Source organism: Oikopleura dioica, chromosome PAR (assembly GCF_907165135.1).
Source record: "Oikopleura dioica chromosome PAR, OKI2018_I68_1.0, whole genome shotgun sequence".
Lineage (NCBI taxonomy): Eukaryota > Metazoa > Chordata > Appendicularia > Copelata > Oikopleuridae > Oikopleura > Oikopleura dioica.
In genome coordinates this window covers 11,413,870-11,432,330 of record NC_137293.1, presented here as the reverse complement: position 1 = coordinate 11,432,330, position 18,461 = coordinate 11,413,870, and the positions used below count along the sequence as shown (strand labels likewise).

The following is an 18,461-nucleotide window of genomic DNA, read 5'->3' as shown; positions in this document are numbered from 1 at the left end:
TTATATGATTAATCAATTAAAATTTGGGAAAGCAAGAAAACTAACTCAAAAGAAAAAAACCCGCATTTCCCAAAATCCTGAATCGGCAGAATCCTGATTTAGCGATTTGAGAAATACGGGATTTTGAGAAATTCAGGATTTGAGAAAAGGGATTTTGGGAAATGCCGCATTTCAAATGCGGGAGTAGCCCTGGAATTTCTCCTCTCAGTTGAATTTTACTGTGTACTTTCACTTCAGTTCAACGACTTCATTAACCGATGCAAATAGATCTTTTTGTTTCAGTATGAGAATTTTTTCTGATGACTAGAATTCTATCAAATGTAGGATAATGTCAGAAGTCTTCACGAAAGCTAGTAAAAAAGGAAAAGAAATTCCACACTGACTAAAGTCGTAAATATTAATTTGACTCATTTATTTTTTTTATAAAATCCTTCTATCGATCATAATTTATGATTCATAAATAAGGATTCATTATAGGGATTTCCGGGAAATCATGTCCCCTCCTGACTGGCGAATTCGTGTCCCACTATCCGCACGAAATGAGTTGGGGCACCACTTTTTAGCGTGATAGAGCCAAGCGCTCAATAATACAAAAAAATATCATGGGAACAGGGATGGAAATCTGAGCGGCACGGCACGGCACAGCGGCATGGCACGGCACGGTACGGCACGGAGAATAAAATCTGGTTGCGGCACCGCGGCACAGCCCCGTTCCTTGATTTTTGAATTTAAGGGTTTGACGGCCCTTCGGGCCGTTTCAGCCCCGTTCCTTGATTTTTGAATTTAAGGGTTTGACGGCCATTCGGGCCGTTTTAGCCCCGTTCCTTGATTTTTGAATTTAAGGGGCTTGAATAAGTTATATGCTTCAAATTCGTGCTGTGCCGTGCCGTGGTGCCGCGGCACCCCATTATCAAATTTTGTGCCGTGCCGTGCCGTACCGTGCCGCGACACGGGTATTTTGGTTGTGCCGTGCCGTGCCCCCGGAAAATTCTGTCATATTTCCATCCCTGCATGGGAAGAGATTGGTGCGGATTCACCGCACCAATTCGCACGAATTCGCGCCAATTTTTTAGGGTCCAAACATCTATTTATTGCGGCCATTGGGATACAAACTCGCCAAAAAGCTACCAGTATTGAGCGTCAAGTCGTCAGAATCTGTTGTAAACAAGATCATCTTTGGTAGCCAGCTCAGCTGTGAAGTGAAAATCTCCACTGGTCATAAATTTTGATTATCTAACAGGTCCTCTCTCTTCCTTTCATAGGCTATAATTTCGAAATATTGATTCAATCTATCGCATCCTGTAAATTTCGCGAGTTAGAGACGTCAACACTGCTACAGTACTAGACTTTAGTAACTTTATTTTTTAGAAAAAAGCCTTACTATTCAGCAGAAGTTCAAAAGTTGAACTTTCGTGAAAAATTCAGATTTTCAACTGATAGACGTTTTCGGAAAGAACGCTGACTTTCGTTGAGCGCCCTCCTGATTGGCCGATTATTTTTCGTCTCTCCTGGTCGGTTTTTAGAGAATTATCGAAAATGAACATTTTAACGAAGATCAGGCTGATAAATGAGCTAAATTACAAAGAGCTTAGACATGGAACGAAACCTGAAAATTCTTGGCACATGCAATACAAAGGTACCGAAAATTAATTAGGAAATAAGTTTTTCACCGCGAAAAAAATAGATTCTGCGTGGATCTACGCTGGAAATTTGAGCTACAAACTAACAGAAGGAGATTTGCTGGCCGTTTTCTCGCAGTATGGAGAAATTTCGAACATTAACCTTGTCAGGGATCGAGAAACTGGCGCTTCGAAGGGCTTCGTTTTCATCTGCTACGAAGATCAGCGAAGTACGATTCTAGCGGTCGATAATTTCAACGGAATGGAGCTTTGTGGAAGGCCCGTTCGAGTAGATCACGTGGAAGAATATAAAGGTAGAAGATCTGCTCGAAAATATCAAATTTTCTTTTAGTGCCAAAAATACACGACGACATGGAGCCAGAACTGAAAAAACTGAAAATCGAAGGCGTTGGGCCAAAAACTCCCGAACCATCCGACAGCGAGGAAGAATTACCGACAATCGAAGCCATCAGAGACCACAGAAAAGACAAGGCAAAGGCGGAAAAGGAAAAGAAGAAGGAAAAAGAAAAACGACTTCAGAGAGAGTTTCGATGCTCTCTTGCTCTTTTCAGAGCCGCTGAAGGTGAGATTTTTGATCGAATTTTCAAGATGAATTTAATTTTGAAGGTGGTTATTATGAAGATTTGACAAAAGACGAGCAGAAAACGATGAAGCGCAAAAACAAGAAGAAAACGCGATACGAAGAAGAAAACGAAGTTTTCGAAGCTTTCGGAAGCTCAGCGAAGTGTCCTTGGTAGATTTCTGCAAATCAGTTGGCATCTCTATTCGTACTGCCAGAGTTGATCGATTTTTAGTGAAACACTGGACTTTGAAAATGATTTTTTAGAGATTGTTATGACACGTCGGCAGTCGCGACGATTCACAATGTCGCTCCCTCCGGAGCAGCAAATTACCAACTTTCTGAGGGAAAACCCTTTAGCTACGGATATCAATCGAAACACAAATAAATGTTAAAATCGAAAAATATCCGATCGAAAGTCTGTTCGATTCTGGAGGACGACACTGAGAAAATGGAGCATATTTTGGAGACAAATCCGAATATTAACGTTTCCAAGCACGACAATCACCGGCAAACACCTCTTCACTACGCGGCCTTTATTGGAAATGAGGTAAAACAGCAGCTAGCGTCAAATCCTAACTCTAATTTGAAGAATACTTGTGTCACGTTGATACGATACGGTGCTCAAATCGACGTAAAAGATAATATTGGTTTGACGCCCTTACACAGAGCTTGTGCTGCGGATAGATCACAAGCTGTGGATGTCCTTATTGAGGTAACTCGACGCTGTTTATCTACAAGAGGGTTAAATAATTCCTTCAGAACGGCGCGGATTGTTCCATTCGAAACAGAAACTGGGAAACAGCGTGGCACATTGCAGCAGCTCACGGAGCTGTTTCTTGTCTCCAGCGACTCTTGTGCAAAACTGGCAATGTAAACATACAAGATAAATGCGGAAGAAGCGCTCTCCATCACGCGGCAGTGAAGGGACAGGATCAAGTCACCGAGTTTCTGATAGAAAACGGCATCAATGTCTCTAACTGCGACCGTCAAGATAGAAGAGCGCTTCATTGGGCTGCCTCGGCAGGACACAGGTTATTTTTTGCCTCTTCATCAATTTTTATTGTGACTTCAAGTAATGTTGTGGAACTGTTAATAAACCATGGCGCGGATGTGAACGCGAAAGATGCACTTGCCAACACAGCGGTGCATTTTTCAGCGCGAAACGGTTACCAGTTGGTTGTTGAGCAACTTATCCACTCGAATGCGAATCTCGATCTTCAAAATAACAACGGCGAAACGGCTCTCCATCTCGCGGCAAAATACGGTCACGCCGAGTGCGTCGAGATCTTGCTCAAATATGGCGCCAGGGCGGACATCACCAACAAAGTTCTGAAAACGCCGTTGCACTATTCGGTGATCACGAATCGACAGAATCCGGCGATGGTGGAGGCGACGAAAGCGTTTCTGCAGACTGTTGGCGGCACCTGCAACGTTGATGTTAGGGGCAGAACTCCGCTTCACTGCGCTGTGCAGAACAGGGCGACCGATCACGTCGAAATACTTTTACAGTTCGACAATCACAAGGAGCAGCATTCGGTGAATATGGCTGATCACTTGGGAAATACGCCGCTCCATTACGCCGCGGAATTGGACGATTGTGAGATGGTTCAGCGACTGCTCCAGCATCGAGCCTCGCCGAACCAGGAGAATAAGGAGGGAGTCACTCCTTTTCATGTTGCTGCTAAAATGAGCTCTAAAGAAGTTATTAATTTTCTACTGCAAGCTGGTAAGATATCAAACAATGACTAAACCTAATCAAGTTCTCAAGGTGCCGCGCCAAAACTCGACAAGAAGAACCGTTCAATTTTGCACTATACCGCGATGGGAGGCCGCCTTGGAGTCATGGACATCCTATCAAACATTGATCCAGAAATCGAGCGCACCGACTCTTCAAGAAAATCTGTTCTGCACTACGCGGCCATGGGTCAGAATGTGAAAATGGTTGCAAATCTGATTTCCCAACTTCCAAAGTCATTTGTGAATCAAAGCGATAGTGATGGAAAAACGCCACTTCATCATGCCGCAACGAACAATTACTTTCTCCGTGTTCAAAAGTCTTCTGACCCCGGCGCGTTGAATATGGCCAGAGACAACATCTTTCAATACGAGCAGAAGTCAGCAGAGATATGCGAAATTTTCCTTCAGAATGGGGCTTCGGTAGAAATCAGAGACAAAAACGTAGGACTTTCGTTTCTTAAACTGATCGAAATTGAGTGTTTTTAGAACTTTACACCTCTTCACTGCGCTGCGGCGTCAAACAACAATTCTTCACTAGAAATTCTTCACGAGCAAGACCACGATGTCTCAAATGTTTCACTATTAGTTGTTGCCTGTCTTAAAAGATGCATCTCCGTCGTCGAAAAACTTCTTCAAGATAATCCTGACCTCATTCTTTCTCGCGACTCTACTAACAAAGGTAACTTCGGCTTCTTTCAGCAAGTTTATTAGTCTTCAAAAGGGATGAGCGCGTTGTACGCTGCTGCGAAGAGTGGCTGCATCAAGGCGATTGAAAAAATCGACGAAGCATCCTCGGAAAGCCAAGAAACAATCGGCGAAAACATCAAGCGATTGTTCGAGCCAGGTTTCGAAGGGAAAAACGCACTCCACGTGGCCGCTGTAAACAATCACCCAAGTGCCTTTCAAAAAATTCTCTCAATCGTCTACGGTTCTGCTCCCACTTCTTCTCGCCAATCTTTCGTTTTCAAGGACAATCTTGGCCGGACACCAATTCATTATGCAGGTAAAATTGTTGTAATGTATCAGGACTGTGCATTAAACTAAATTTAAAGTTGGGAACGGAATGTGCGAAGGATTTATGGAAGACTTGTTCGATTGGGCGGGCGAGTCGTCCATCGAAGACGTCGACAATGACAGGAACAATATTTTCCACTTTGTCGCCGCTCGGGGCTCAGTTGATGTTTTCAAAAGCCTCTGCTTGAGAATCAGAAACGTTTCGGAGGCAAGTATTATTGATAAATGAAATGAAGGAAATTAAATTTTAAATAGGTGACTATTGAAAAACTGCTCGTCAAAAGAAACAAGTTTGGAAAGACTCCTCTTCACATAGCCGCAGAGAATGGCTTCTCTGAGCTTGTCGGTCAACTGCTGGAAACATGCCCTCATGCGATCGAAGTCCACGATTCGAATGGACTTACTCCGTTCACTCTTACTGCAGCCCTTGGCCGAGTCAAGGTAAACTCTTTTCCCTCTTTTTTTATTATTTCTTTTTAGACATTCCAAAAAATCATCGACTTCATCAAAGCCGAGAGCATCGACCTAAAGAACCCATGCCATGCTAGAGCCTTCCTCGCAGCCATCAACGGTGGAAACATGTTGATTTTGTCAATTCTCTACAAATACTGTCTCTCCCTTCCTCAAAAAACTCTCAAAACGTGGCTACGAACTAAAAACTCGATCGTAGGAACCACCCTTTCTTTCCTATTTTATATTTTTCAGGAACGCGGTGCTCTTCACATAGCAGCTCATAGGAACGACACGAGTGCCATGAACAAACTGCTGGCGGTTTCAAAACTTGTCGGGGGAAACTTCACGTCGGAACTTTCTGAGTGCGACAGAAACGGACTGAACGTCCTTCAAGTTGCAATTAAAAATGGCTGCATCGATATCACAAAAGGTAAAATTGATTGAAAAGACAAATTTATTATGTTGACAGCAGCGAAAGTAAAAATAGGATTTAACTCCGTTTTAGAAATTTTGAACATCGACAAAGAAGGAGTCCTGCTTGACCAAAACGAAAACGTCGAAGGAAATTCACCGCTACAAATAGCTATCAAAATCAAGAATCGCGAGCTAGCACTGATGATCATGAGCAAATGTACTCCTGATCAGATTAACCATCGTAATTACAGGGGAGCCACTGCTCTCCACATGGCAGTTGAGTCTAGAATAGGTAAGGAAATCAATTTCTTCAATTGATTTACTCTCCAACAAGAGCTTTCTCGGGACTTGCTGAACGCAGGAGCTGATGCATTTGTTTTCGACGATAGCGCGCGTCTTCCTCTATTCGCTCTCTGTCAGAATCAAACCGACCTTTACAACCTTTGCGACATCCTGATGAACATGCTCGAGCGCAAAAATCGCGGCAAGCTCAACGAGCTCAACGAAGATGATGTCAACGGCACCGAAAATGGAAACTCGTATGACACTAGAAAATTGATGCGCTTTTTTCAATTGATTTTTAGAACTTCTCAAAGCCCGCGATACATTTCCCATCTTTGTGTGTCTGGCAATCCAGCATCTTTGGAAAACTCGGCGAGACTGTCTCTTACGTCTTCATTGTCGTCATTTCGACGAAGTTCTGTCTCAAGCGTCAATCCACATAAGTTGGTGAGTGTTACAAGAGCTCATTCATGAAACCCTTTCATTTTTATTCGTTATAATTATATTCGATTTCGAATTAAAATCTTGTTTTGTACGGAAGTGTCGGCACGCTTCGGCCATGTTAGCCTCACGCTTCTATTCTTCCGGTTACCTTACGATCCGGCGTGGCAAGGTTATGCTAAATAGCACACCCTGTGGCAGAATTACCAGTCGATTAAATCCTTAATTTGCCATCATCAAAATTTAAGCCCATACCTTCGAAAAGCAGTTACTTTTATGGTTTTTTTAGAACGGCCGCAGCGACAGCGTCTTCGACGATTATGAAGCCTTCTAGCGGCAAGGAAAGGGCTAATCTAATATTTCGGACACTAAGAGGGGAAAAGTCTGTTCTCCGTAAATTTTTGTCATAAAAATTAGTATCAAGCAGAATCTAGCCGCAGATTAGCGCCACTAAGAAGGAAAATATCTCAGAAGCATTACTTGCTCTCTAAACTTGTTCATTTTTCCCAAAACCAGAGTTCTTGAATATTCACCGCCCCAAAAGAATCCTCAAAAATCACGATTACCTTATTTGTCCGATAAAAAACTAAACCTTTTCGGCAGAAAAAAATATCCGCTTCACCGCCTAAAATCTTTTGAAAAAACCTTTGCTTCAAATTTTCATTTTTTTTATTTAAAAGTATCATCCCATTGTTTTGTTCTTTACAGTTTAATTTCCCTTTCTGCCCATTTATAAATAACCATTCACCTGAAACAACTACCGACCAGATACGCCCAGGCCCCAGGGTCGACGCTGACGTCTTCACTGCCCCTAGTGGCTAACTTTTGAAATTCTCGGATTCAATAATCTTTGATTCATATTCGAGAAAGAACATTCCTTTTTCCTAAAACAATCGTACTTCATAATTTAAAACAAAAACTAGGCTTTTAAAATCAAAGTTACCCATTTTTGTAAACCCATTTTTGGACCCAAACCTGTCAAAAAACAAAAAAGCGGTTTCTCTTTCTGAATAGTTCACGTACTCGTTGAAGTTTGTCCGTGTCCCAAAAAATTCAAAAAAAAAACAAAAATGTTCACTAAACGGTCCGATCACCTTCAAGTGTATCAAAAAATCGTCTCTTCAACAAAAAAAAAACTCACCAAAAAGTCCTATCACAGAGGCCTCTCCCATTTACCTCTGATAAAAAAGATCCATACAAAATCCTCACAAATCCTCAACAATTACCAAAGCAACCAAAAAACTAAAACTTGTTCCAATTTTTCCAAGGAGATTTCGAATCACTTACTACCATTTTATCTTTATTTATATATTTTTTATATAAATTTTGTTCAACAAGTGACTCTCCAAGCCCACAACTACTGTATTTTTTTCGAGAAAAAAATTCTTGAAAGCTGAAATTTCAAAATTTTTCTTGAAAAAACTTCCACTACTTTATTATTATCATTGCCTTGTTTTGTGCTGGCTATTTATATTATTATTTCTTTTCTTTTTAACAGTTCATTTTTCCAATAAAATGATGCGACCACTGCTTGACAGTTTCATTTATTTATATCCGAGCGCTAGAATGGAGGCCGGCGACAGCGTGATCGATTACGCAAAGGAGCAGAACCTTCCTCAAGATGGAAAATCCGCAGAGGAACTTTTTAAAGACTTTGGCTTGACATATGATGATTTTCTTCTCCTCCCAGGCTTCATCAATTTCCCCGCTGATGATGTTGATTTGACCTCTAATTTGACAAAAAGATTACTTTGAAGACTCCGTTTGTCTCTAGCCCGATGGATACTGTTACGGAGTGGGAAATGGCCATTGCCATGGCTTTGATGGGCCCGGTTCTCTTCCACACTGTAGTTTCACTTACTCTATTGTATTTTGGTGATTTTGAACCTTTTTTACAGGCGGCATTGGAATAATTCACTCGAACAACAACGCCGAGGAACAAGCCTCACATGTCCGCCGCGTCAAAAAATACGAGCAGGGCTTTATCAACAACCCTGTTACTCTCCGTCCTACTGATACTGTTCGAGATCTTTTGGAGACAAAAGCTAAACATGGCTTCTCTGGCATACCGATAACAGAATCGAACGAGAAGCACTCTAAGCTGCTCGGCTTAGTCACGAGCCGAGATATCGACTTTTGAAGGAGCATGAGCATGATACGAAGTTGGAGCAAGTGATGACTCCCCGGTGTGATTTGGTTACTGCGCCGACCAGTGTTACGCTCAACGAAGCGAACGTTATTTTGATGAAATCGAAGAAGGGAAAGTTACCCGTGTTGAACGACAAGGTAAATTAACAAAAGCGTGCTCTATTCAAATCAAATCTAGGATGAGTTGGTTGCATTGATCTCCCGAACAGACATCAGAAAGAATCGAGACTACCCACTTGCATCAAAGGATAGCAGCAAGCAGTTGCTTGTTGGAGCTTCCATCAGCACCAGACTTGAAGACAGAGAGCGAGTAAGACTCCTTGTTGACGCTGGTGTCGACGTCATCGTCATTGATTCGTCTCAGGGGAACTCGCATTACCAAATTGATATGGTAAAATACATCAAGGACAAGTATCCTCACTTGCAAGGTAGAGGGATCGTTTTGACAATGATTTTAATGTTTTTAGTGATCGGGGGAAATGTTGTAACTCAAAATCAAGCGTTTAATTTGATCAAAGCCGGTGTTGACTGTTTACGAATTGGAATGGGCTCGGGCTCTATTTGCATCACACAAGAAGTCTGCGCGGTTGGCAGGCCACAAGGAACAGCTGTCTACAGAGTTTGTGAGCTTGCCAAGAAGTATGGTGTGCCGTGTATTGCCGATGGTGGGATAAAGAATGTTGGGCATGTTACGAAAGCTCTGAGCCTAGGTAGAAACATAAACCTTGCCAAGATGTAATTTTGCATTTCAGGAGCGTCAACTGTCATGATGGGATCTTTGCTAGCAGCGACGAGTGAATCGCCTGGTGAATATTTCTATCAAGATGGAGTTAGATTGAAGAAGTACCGAGGAATGGGCTCGCTGGATGCAATGAAACACAAGGCAAGCCAGAGTCGATACTTCTCGGACAAGGTAAGAAATTGAATTAAGGTGACTTTTTTTATCTTTCTCTTCTAGGATAAGATAAAAGTTGCACAAGGTGTCTCGGGTGCAGTGCAAGATCGTGGCTCAATTTACGACTACATTCCGTATCTCATCGCGGGAGTCAAGCACGGTAAACAAGATTTGGGAATCAAATCCGTTCGTGACATGCACAAAGCTCTCTACAGTGGTGAATTGAGATTTGAAAGACGGTCGGCGGCTGCACGTGGCGAAGGTAAAATCATTTTTATCATCAAATCTTACTGATGCCTGTATTTCTAGGAGGAGTTCATGGTCTTTATCACTTTGAAAAGAAGCTTTACTGAATTTCGAACAGTTATTCTGTAATCTTACTTTTCAAAACTACTAACAAACTGCCTCGAAAGAAAACCTGCTCCGAAAACTAAACCTTCTCCACAAGTACTGTGGCTCTGCTGCTATTTTTACATTTTTCAATGTTTTTTTGTTGACTTAGTTTCTTTTTGCAAAGAAAAAATAAAGAAATTGATGTCCAAATATCTTGTCTGTATTGGTTTTAAGAAGTTAGAAATCTAAATTAGATGTACGTAGAGATCTGTGAAGAATTGCTGTAGTTCTTCGCGGCGAAAATCCTAGCGTCGGATAGTTTAGTTCTCAGGGCGAGGTTCGGTAGCTCTGGATTCTTCGGTCGAATAAACGGACTTGTGGAAGGCTCGATTGGTGTTTTAGCCTCATCCCTGGAGGAGGATCCTTTTGAAGGTGATCCTTTGAAAACTATTGTTTCATCTAGGAAGGGCTCCATTGAGAAAAAACGGATTTTTACACTTCAAACCTGATTCCAGGAAATCACTATCGTCTGTTAATCCGTTCTGTGAATGATTTGAACAGGCTGATTTCACTTTTCTCTCTGGCTTGAACATTTTTGACAGTCTGCTCCTCGTTCTCACTGGCACAAATGACTTCAAGTGGTTTTGATAATACGCCCAGTAGTAAATTAAAACTGTACCTGTGTTCTTTCTGGAATCACAGGTTTATTCTGAAACTTGTGTTTTTGTTTCTCTTTCGTGTTATTGCATCCCATTTATGTCGATTTATGTTCTTCGCTCCGCCCATGGTCTATTCAGCGCGATAATGTTACGAAAAAACGCCTGATCGGCGCAAATTTAATAAATCTGAAAAATGCACTTTTTTAGAAGGTACGTTTCGCATGGAGGCTGATAATTTGGAGGTCGCGATAAGCTTTTCGGGATCTAAATATGATCAAAAGCGATAATCTAATCAGGTCAACGGAGCTATTCACACTTCTGTCTAAAGCTTTCTTAGTTTTATTTTTAAACTGACAAAAGGGAGTACTTCTTGCCCGCAATTTCCGTACTAAAATTTTCGCTTCACAAACAATCTCAAGAGACACTTTTTGATCCCATGAATAGAGTTCTGGATGATTTTATGGAGAAAAATCTGCAACCAGAGCCAGAAATCGAAGATGAGGAAATCGAAGTTTATAAAGAAGTCGCGAATCTGGCTGACGATCTGAGACTTACCGTTCTGGAGCTTGAGAAGGAAGGAAAAATCGACAGAAGCACACTTTTGGAATACATTCAGCCAGACACAATTATGTTTTACAGAGAGACTTTTTCGCATTTCCCACATTCCGAGCGATCCGCTTTCGCAGGTAAAAAGAAGTAAATTATCCAAGGAATAAAATTATTCGAAAGAAATGAAGCAGAGATTACGAGACGCGGACGATGTACTGACAGAGACTTTACGAAGACGAAATGACTTAGAAAAAGAGCGAATGCTGCATTTGGATCAAATCGCAGAGCTCAAAGTCGCACTCGCCAGAGCGCACTCTACAGATAACGAGGTATGAATAATGCTTCGTGAGGATTCTCACGGAACAAAATGTAGAAAAATGAGCTTGGCATGAATCCGCTGTACTCTTCATCGCCAGCGCAGAACTTGGTGAATCAGCGTATTCTTTCCCCTGACGAGGGAATCGAGGCCCGTTCAGAAATCTCAGAGTCGTGCACTTCAACCAGGCCATCTTCTGCTTCTAGCCCTCCTATGCGAAATATTCTGTAAGTACATGAAGCAACCAGTCCAAAACCTCTCATTCTTCATCCTCAGACATCATCCCCATCAGAGATCATTTCATTCGGACGTAAACGCGATGCATCTGTCGCCAGGCGGTGATAACAAAACAGCATCCACTCCAAATTTGTTGAACACATCGAATCCTGTTTTGACAGAATTCGAAAGAGACAAGAATCGCAAATCTTTTCGAAAATTCTTCAGGTAGTCAAACTCCTCCAATTCATCCCTTTTCATCTCTCTTTCATTAGCGCAATTCGAATTGGCACACAAGAGAGCCTCCTTAGTCTTCGGACCCCAAGTTTATCTCGAAAAGCTAACTCAACAAGTTCTAATTATGGTAGGCCGGTTGGGATCGACATGGGCGGAATTCCGATGTGGGACAGAACGCAAGCCATTCGCTGGCTACAGGGCCTGGACCTGGGGCAGTACGCGGACAAAGTGAAGGACGGATCGTCTATTGTCAGCGATCCAGAGAAGTCCCTAGGAATGACGAATCCCTTTCACAAGAAAAAACTACGACTAGCGATTCGCGCACTCGATGATGAATTGGTACGTACTTCGAAAGCTTCTGATCAAAAACCGTTTTTATAGAAATCGAATAATCTTGGCACCGGATGGGTCTGTAACTGGCTTGAAGAAATCGGACTTCCAGAGTATAAAAAATCCTTCCACGAGCATGGAGTCGACGGTCGCGTCTTGAACTTACTCACGATGGAAGAACTTCTTTCGCTCGGCGTGAGCAGCCAGATTCACTATTTATCGATAAAACGAGGAATTCAAGTCCTCAGACAGAGCAAATTCAATCCTCATACAATGGTTTGCAGACCTGGTGCTTGTGGTGAGTTCATTTATAAGAGAGAAATCTCTGATATTGTATTCAAGATCAAATTGAACGATGGTCGATATTCCGGATAATGGACTGGCTTCGATCAATAGAACTATCGGAGTATGCACCAAACTTGCGCGGATCTGGTGTTCACGGCGGGTTGATAGCGCTAGAGCCTGGCTTTGGCCATGACCATCTCGCGAATCTGCTTGACATAAATCCGAAGAAGACCTTGTTGAGGAAGCATCTTCAAACTAGCTTCAATCAACTTCTATCTGACCAGCAATTTGAAGTAAGGAACCACCAAGAATCACTCACTAACCCATTTTTTCTAAGTCGAAACGAGACTACATCCTCAGGAATGGCATGCCGATGCCCCTTACAGCTCGATTAAAGCGAAAGAAGAAGGCTTTCTTTGGATCTAAAAAGTCAGTCGGCTCAGCAGGAGATGATGAGCTCGTCTGCCCTTTGAATCTTGGAAGACATGATGATCCTTCTCGACGACCAAGGAACGGTTGGAAAAATTAGCTGAATGAGTAGCTCTAAGACAAATTCGCCAACCCATAAAGCATTAATGTTGTCCCTCCATAAACACTTCACACGAAAATGCGATGCAAAAACAAGTTATCTTCGCTAAATTTTCTAAATTATCCTGATTTTACTTCACTGGCTAAATCCTTCAATTCATAAGATTTTCACTACTCAAGAATACTTTTAATGCTCGTTTTACCTTCACCAAATCACTAATTCCTCACTATTGAGCCCTCTTGTCACTTCTTGTCTTAGTTATCATTACAATTGTGAGCTTCCTTTTCAACTTTTGCACTAACAAACCTCACCTTCTTTGACTTGCTTTAATCTTCCTTCATCATTGTGCTGTTTCACAAGCTGCCTTTCAAGTTTCATAAATTTGCGAATTAATTGTTTCCTTCATTAGTGATTTTCTTGATCGGATGGTTCATCACTAAAATTCCTCATCGAAAATCGTAAAATCCCTTGGTTCTTCCAAGAGAAAAAGAAATAAACAATAAACTATGTTCAAACTCGAGGACTTGATTGTCGCATGTTCAACAGTAATCGCGCCGCCACAGCAAGTTGGGGCTGAGAAAAGAAAAGATGCCGAGGAATACTTGCTCGAGTTTCGGCGAAAGGCATCTATTCAGGACTGCGGAGATATTCTTCGGAATTGCCAGGTTTGCATCCTAAAATTTCAAGTTGATAATGAATTACTTAGGATCCGGGAGTTCAATTTCAGGCTTCTGTATCTTTGAAAAGTGCCTTCGCTCGTGAGTCTGTTGAGTTAACATCTGATGCTTTGATTCAACTGGCTCTCGATCTTCTCCAGCTGATTGAGAAAAATGAGTGTACGGCACAAGTTCGAGAGCAGCTGGTGATGATCGTCGCCATCGCTGTTAAAAGAAACAGTGGCCAAAATAACGACGCAAAGGGTCTTCAAATCGTCCAACAAAAAGTTCAAGAATTCGCGAGTTCAAGTCAGCCCCATGGTCAAGTTCTGGCAGCAAGTCTCATTTGCGCCGTGGTTCAGGAATACTCTGGGACAGGAAAAAGCTCCTTCATTGGATTGTCGATAGAAGGCCATCAGAAAGCAAAGAAGTACTATGAGAGCAACTGCTTGGAAGATAATTTTAGCTTGGTAATGAACTTCTTGCGTCATTTGATTGCCAATCCCGAGGCGATACAGAATTACTTGATGGTCAAGAAGTTCTTGGAAATCGGACATTTAATACTATCTTGGAGATTCACGCATGGAAAAGCGTCGCGTATATCTCTGATTAGAGAGGATAAGACCGTCGATGTCATGTTCAACCCGCCCGAAAGTTGGAAAGAATTTGTAACTTCTGCAGAGTTTTTAAAAGTTTGGTTCTCAACTCATGGTCTCGTTCGGCGAAGCCCTGAGCTTGGGAGTATTTCGTCCAGCTGTATTCAACAGATTTGCTCCTTGAAAGGATCCTGCCTTCATGATCACCAGGTCGAAGCTGAATGGGCTGCAAATATTATCAAGCTTTTCCAGGGCAGTCTTCCTAATTGGATGCCAGCGCAGGTACTTTTCTTTGTTTCTGGAAATCAGTGTAAAAATACCTCCTAGGAGCATGAGTCGACGGGACTGTCTTACGCATTCAAACATTTTATCGAAAATCGAAGTGTCCACATTTGGAGCATGATTGAGAGATATTTCCCGCCAGTACTTTCCTGTCTCGCACAATGGACATGTTCTATGATTGAGAATGCAAAGAAATCTGAAGAATATCAACAAGGGCTTGATTTTTCAACCGACGCTTGGATTTATGTCATGACTAATTTCGCAACAACAGAAGCTTTAGGTAATCTTACTGAATGATTATTTGGCTAAACGTTCTTCGTAGCAAATATCGTTTCTCCAAACTCGCTGCAGGTTTGGAGAGCTTGGGTTTGGTCGAAGCTCTCACCACCGGATGGCGAGCGCATCGACCACGATGACGATGATGACGAGATCGACGAGTTAGAAGAGGATGATGCGATTGTTTTCGATACACAGCTCGCGGCAATTGGAAACATGGCGAGATTGTCTATTGGTGACACAATGACACATCTTGGATTGCTTTTGAACAGGAGACTAGATGAAATAACGAATACTTTGAAAGAAAGAGGGACAATAAGAACTGCGCTTTGGGAGGACATCCATTGGATAATGCTGTCGATAGGACATATGCTTGCCGACGAGACGGATTCCGGAGAGATGAAATATATACCACAGGAAATTATGAGTGCGAGTTTGAAGCAAAATGCTGCGATGGCGGATAATATCGGGAACTCGCAAGATATTACTGCTCAACTGATTGGTGTAGTTTTTAAACTAATGCAAGTAGAAAAGGCTGCGATGGAAGCAAACTTCCAAGGGCTCTGGTCACCTCAAGCAAGTGAAGACCTCAGATGGCTTCTGCAACGAATTGCGGAAGCATATCTCTGGTTTGAGGAAGATCATTTCTCGACGGTGTCGCCTGCACTTCAGTCAGTTTTCGGAAGAGACACTGAGTCTGCCATGAGCTTGCTTAATGAGATTGTTGAGTTTTCGCTCTTGACTTTCTCTGCGTGGTCTGGAGAAGAGAAGATCTTGATCGGTAGTGCGGAGACGCTCATGTCACTACTGAAGAAGTCAGGGAAGAAGGCCAAGCTTGTAGGCGAAAATGTCAAATTGTGGTCGATAGCTGAAGTGTTCTGCCGAGACTCCGAATGTGGTTATTCAAGAACACCAGTTGTATTTCAGAGATATCTTATGAAGGTTATTCTCACTGCTGGCTCCTCTGGTGGCTTGCCGACCCTTCAAAAACTGGGTGAAACAATTAAACCGCTTCAAGACAGATTCGCCAGATTGGCGACTGCATCTTTTGCCAATCAAGTAGTCAGAAACGAGCTTGTCACAATTCTGGAAAGATTGACAGGTTGTGTCGAAGGTGTCACCCCAGATAATGCTGAGTCCGTCGCCGAGTTTGTGCTTCCTTTTATCAAAGAAATGCCAGCAATCGTACAAACTGTAAGAGGCAGCTCTGGTAAGCCTATTCATTCATATGCCTGTTTCCAACGAGTTTTGTAGATATCTCAATTCAAATCTTTACTTTGTGTGCTGCCCTTGCTAGCAAATTACTTGCATATCTCGAAGAAAAACGAACGCAGCCATTTTTGCTCGTCTTCCTAGAAATTTTACGAACTCACAGTAGATGGAATCAGGGTCGAAACCTTAAAGATATGGACGACGAAACAGTTGAAGAGTTCACTCAAATTATTAGCCTGATCACAAAAGTTCTCGATGTCGAAGTCTACGATTTCACCTCACCAGCCAAAGAAAACAAAACTGGTGGAGGGGAGAACTTTGTCTCGCCTGCTGAGGTAAATCATCCACTTAATTATCCATTCACTGAATCATATTTTCAGGTTTCCCTCGCTGGTCTGACAATTGTCCTTCCTCTGATGGGCACCGAGGGCTTTAACTACCCTTCACTAGCAATCGCGTACTTTGACTTGCTCAATTCACTGTGTGAACTTTACCCCGAAAAACTAGCCAAGCTTCCTGAAAATCTGTTCACGTCATTAATGCAATCGCTTCAATTGGGACTCACTCACTTTGGCACCGATGCGATGAAGATTGCACTTGAGAGCATCGAAGCCCTCAGTAATTATTTTTTGAAAGCAAAATCGGTAAGCATGAAAAATTTTTCAAATTTTCAACAAGCATTCAGGTCGGTAGTCATCCAGCTAATCTTGGAGCTTCACTCATTAGCCTTATGCCTTTTGTTTTTGACTCGCTGCTCAAATATGCGAGTGACTATGATATGCTGCCAGCTTGCCTTGCTTCCTTTCTTCATTTGGTTCTTTGAACAAATTCTAGCAGCTCTTACAGATGCTTTAGGCAACCTCGTTTCCAGAAAAGTTCAGAATACTTATCCAGGAGAAAAGTGGGCAATGCACGGACAATCAGAAGCACCGAATTCAAGGAAAAGTTCAATAAGCATCAACTTGTCCCAAGTTTAGAAATTTCTTATTGAACATTTTTGAAGATGCATTCAAACCGTTGATGGAAATCATCAACGAGAACCAATCGAACCCACGCAATATGCTCATGAGGCGTCACTTTCACTCCACAAAGCTTCTTGAAACTGCCGTTTTTGAAATCCGCGGATTATTATGTATGAAATAATACAGTTCAACTGGTTCTTTCTGTACAACACTCACGGAAAACACGAACTGATGAGTTTTAATTCAGTAGAATGGGTATTCGCTCCAAAGATAAAAGAGACATTTACTACAGATTAGCCAAAGAGCAAGGCTGGAGGAAAGGGACTTGAATTGTTTCATATTTTTGACCAAAATGTTCGAGAAAATACCCAGTTACAATTATTATCCCTAAATAAGAGCTCGATCAGCATTCAAGCTATTGCAAATTGACGAGCGATTTGATCTGTTCAAAGATGTCACAAAAGTTGTCGATCTTTGCGCAGCACCAGGGAGCTGGTCACAGGTCCTTTCCAAAAAGTTGAAAGAAAAGGAAGATGCAAAGATAGTTTCCGTAGACTTACAGCCGATGGCACCGATAGGAACGGTTCAGAAGAAAAGTTTTATCGCCTTATAGACTATTTTCTGAACTAGGTGTTAGATAATGTTATTTGCCTGCAAGGTGATATAACTTCCCAGAAGACTTCTGACGAAATAATTTCGCATTTCGACGGAGGAAATGCAGACCTAGTTGTTTGTGACGGAGCGCCCGATGTAACTGGTCTTCACGACTTGGATGAATACATTCAATCGCAGCTCCTCCTCGCCGCCTTCAACATCTCGACATTTGTGATGAGACCGGGTGGCACCTTCGTCTCCAAAATTTTCCGCGGGAGAGATTCCGACTTGATATTCCACCAGTTCCAAATGTTCTTCAAAAAAGTATACCTTGCTAAAGTGAGTACTTTGTTGCGATACTTGATTTGACGACTCTTTCTTAGCCAAGAAGTTCCAGAGCATCGTCGATAGAGGCGTTTGTTGTTGCAATAGACTACTGCCCACCAGAAGGGTTTGTCCCTAGGAAAGAGCGCAAAACATATACCATTTTTTCAAAGTAATGTCCGTTTGAACGCCTCTGATAGTCTTCGGAATCCACTTATGAAAGATGTTGATTACGAAGAAACCGCATATGAAAGAGATCAACGAAGAAAAGATCCAGCAAACAGACATTTTGTTCCTTTTGTTGTTTGTGGCGACCTGGATGGATGGAGTTCTGACGTTTCATACAATCTCCCGGAAGGATACGTGTCTCTCAAACCTGTTCAGCCCCCGACAGAGCCAGCGTACAAAGAAGTGTTGGAAATGAAGAAAGAAAAGAATACGGACACTTTGAGCGAGATGATGGAAAAGGGCTGTCGCATGGAAGACTGAATGGGTCAATTTGTACGTTTTTTACATTTT

At 42.2% G+C, this 18,461-nt stretch overlaps 7 protein-coding genes across 8 annotated transcripts; 6 read left to right on the top strand and 1 right to left on the bottom strand.

Annotated features, from left to right (window-relative positions):
• Positions 1 to 1,474: 1,474 nt before the first annotated feature.
• Positions 1,475 to 2,439, top strand: LOC145704223 (RNA-binding motif protein, X-linked 2-like). The gene is made up of 4 exons (XM_081781668.1): positions 1,475 to 1,636; positions 1,685 to 1,933; positions 1,972 to 2,202; positions 2,247 to 2,439. The coding sequence occupies exons 1-4, from the start codon at positions 1,537 to 1,539 to the stop codon at positions 2,375 to 2,377; spliced, it is 711 nt and encodes a 236-aa protein (XP_081637794.1). The 5' UTR covers positions 1,475 to 1,536; the 3' UTR covers positions 2,378 to 2,439.
• A 183-nt stretch (positions 2,440 to 2,622) lies between these two features.
• Positions 2,623 to 8,073, top strand: LOC145704219 (uncharacterized). The gene is made up of 16 exons (XM_081781662.1): positions 2,623 to 2,749; positions 2,792 to 2,914; positions 2,962 to 3,233; positions 3,276 to 3,928; positions 3,971 to 4,380; positions 4,426 to 4,618; positions 4,661 to 4,942; positions 4,992 to 5,161; positions 5,209 to 5,394; positions 5,434 to 5,619; positions 5,659 to 5,836; positions 5,912 to 6,112; positions 6,155 to 6,359; positions 6,405 to 6,549; positions 6,833 to 6,884; positions 6,999 to 8,073. The coding sequence occupies exons 1-15, from the start codon at positions 2,651 to 2,653 to the stop codon at positions 6,875 to 6,877; spliced, it is 3,348 nt and encodes a 1,115-aa protein (XP_081637788.1). The 5' UTR covers positions 2,623 to 2,650; the 3' UTR covers positions 6,878 to 6,884; positions 6,999 to 8,073.
• A 33-nt stretch (positions 8,074 to 8,106) lies between these two features.
• Positions 8,107 to 10,129, top strand: LOC145704222 (inosine-5'-monophosphate dehydrogenase 1-like). Its single transcript, XM_081781667.1, is given in 9 exon segments — positions 8,107 to 8,278; positions 8,281 to 8,370; positions 8,442 to 8,678; positions 8,681 to 8,829; positions 8,870 to 9,119; positions 9,159 to 9,401; positions 9,444 to 9,604; positions 9,650 to 9,848; positions 9,896 to 10,129. Coding segments are annotated over 9 exon segments (1,542 nt in total). The 5' UTR covers positions 8,107 to 8,109; the 3' UTR covers positions 9,940 to 10,129.
• An 11-nt stretch (positions 10,130 to 10,140) lies between these two features.
• LOC145704225 (uncharacterized) lies at positions 10,141 to 10,702 on the bottom strand. The gene is made up of 3 exons (XM_081781670.1): positions 10,599 to 10,702; positions 10,425 to 10,551; positions 10,141 to 10,378 (listed from the first exon to the last, which is right to left on the bottom strand). The coding sequence occupies exons 1-3, from the start codon at positions 10,671 to 10,673 to the stop codon at positions 10,170 to 10,172; spliced, it is 411 nt and encodes a 136-aa protein (XP_081637796.1). The 5' UTR covers positions 10,674 to 10,702; the 3' UTR covers positions 10,141 to 10,169.
• An 87-nt stretch (positions 10,703 to 10,789) lies between these two features.
• Positions 10,790 to 13,405, top strand: LOC145704221 (liprin-beta-1-like). Of its 2 annotated transcripts, XM_081781665.1 has the most exons (10): positions 10,790 to 10,831; positions 11,023 to 11,264; positions 11,308 to 11,456; positions 11,501 to 11,670; positions 11,720 to 11,887; positions 11,935 to 12,235; positions 12,278 to 12,524; positions 12,569 to 12,804; positions 12,849 to 13,021; positions 13,082 to 13,405. In XM_081781665.1, the coding sequence occupies exons 1-10, from the start codon at positions 10,800 to 10,802 to the stop codon at positions 13,101 to 13,103; spliced, it is 1,740 nt and encodes a 579-aa protein (XP_081637791.1). In that variant the 5' UTR covers positions 10,790 to 10,799; the 3' UTR covers positions 13,104 to 13,405. The 2 variants fall into 2 exon arrangements, with proteins under 2 accessions (XP_081637791.1, XP_081637792.1); XM_081781666.1 differs by lacking the exon at positions 11,720 to 11,887 and having other exon boundaries at positions 12,028 to 12,235; positions 13,082 to 13,404.
• A 39-nt stretch (positions 13,406 to 13,444) lies between these two features.
• Positions 13,445 to 17,347, top strand: LOC145704220 (exportin-4-like). The gene is made up of 9 exons (XM_081781663.1): positions 13,445 to 13,705; positions 13,747 to 14,574; positions 14,620 to 14,854; positions 14,897 to 16,060; positions 16,105 to 16,397; positions 16,443 to 16,706; positions 16,748 to 16,876; positions 16,918 to 17,002; positions 17,066 to 17,347. The coding sequence occupies exons 1-9, from the start codon at positions 13,547 to 13,549 to the stop codon at positions 17,203 to 17,205; spliced, it is 3,297 nt and encodes a 1,098-aa protein (XP_081637789.1). The 5' UTR covers positions 13,445 to 13,546; the 3' UTR covers positions 17,206 to 17,347.
• Positions 17,276 to 18,431, top strand: LOC145701829 (uncharacterized). The gene is made up of 5 exons (XM_081779046.1): positions 17,276 to 17,333; positions 17,432 to 17,607; positions 17,655 to 17,957; positions 18,002 to 18,069; positions 18,143 to 18,431. Exons 1-5 carry the CDS (start codon positions 17,276 to 17,278, stop codon positions 18,429 to 18,431), a joined length of 894 nt encoding a protein of 297 aa, XP_081635172.1.
• Positions 18,432 to 18,461: the final 30 nt, after the last annotated feature.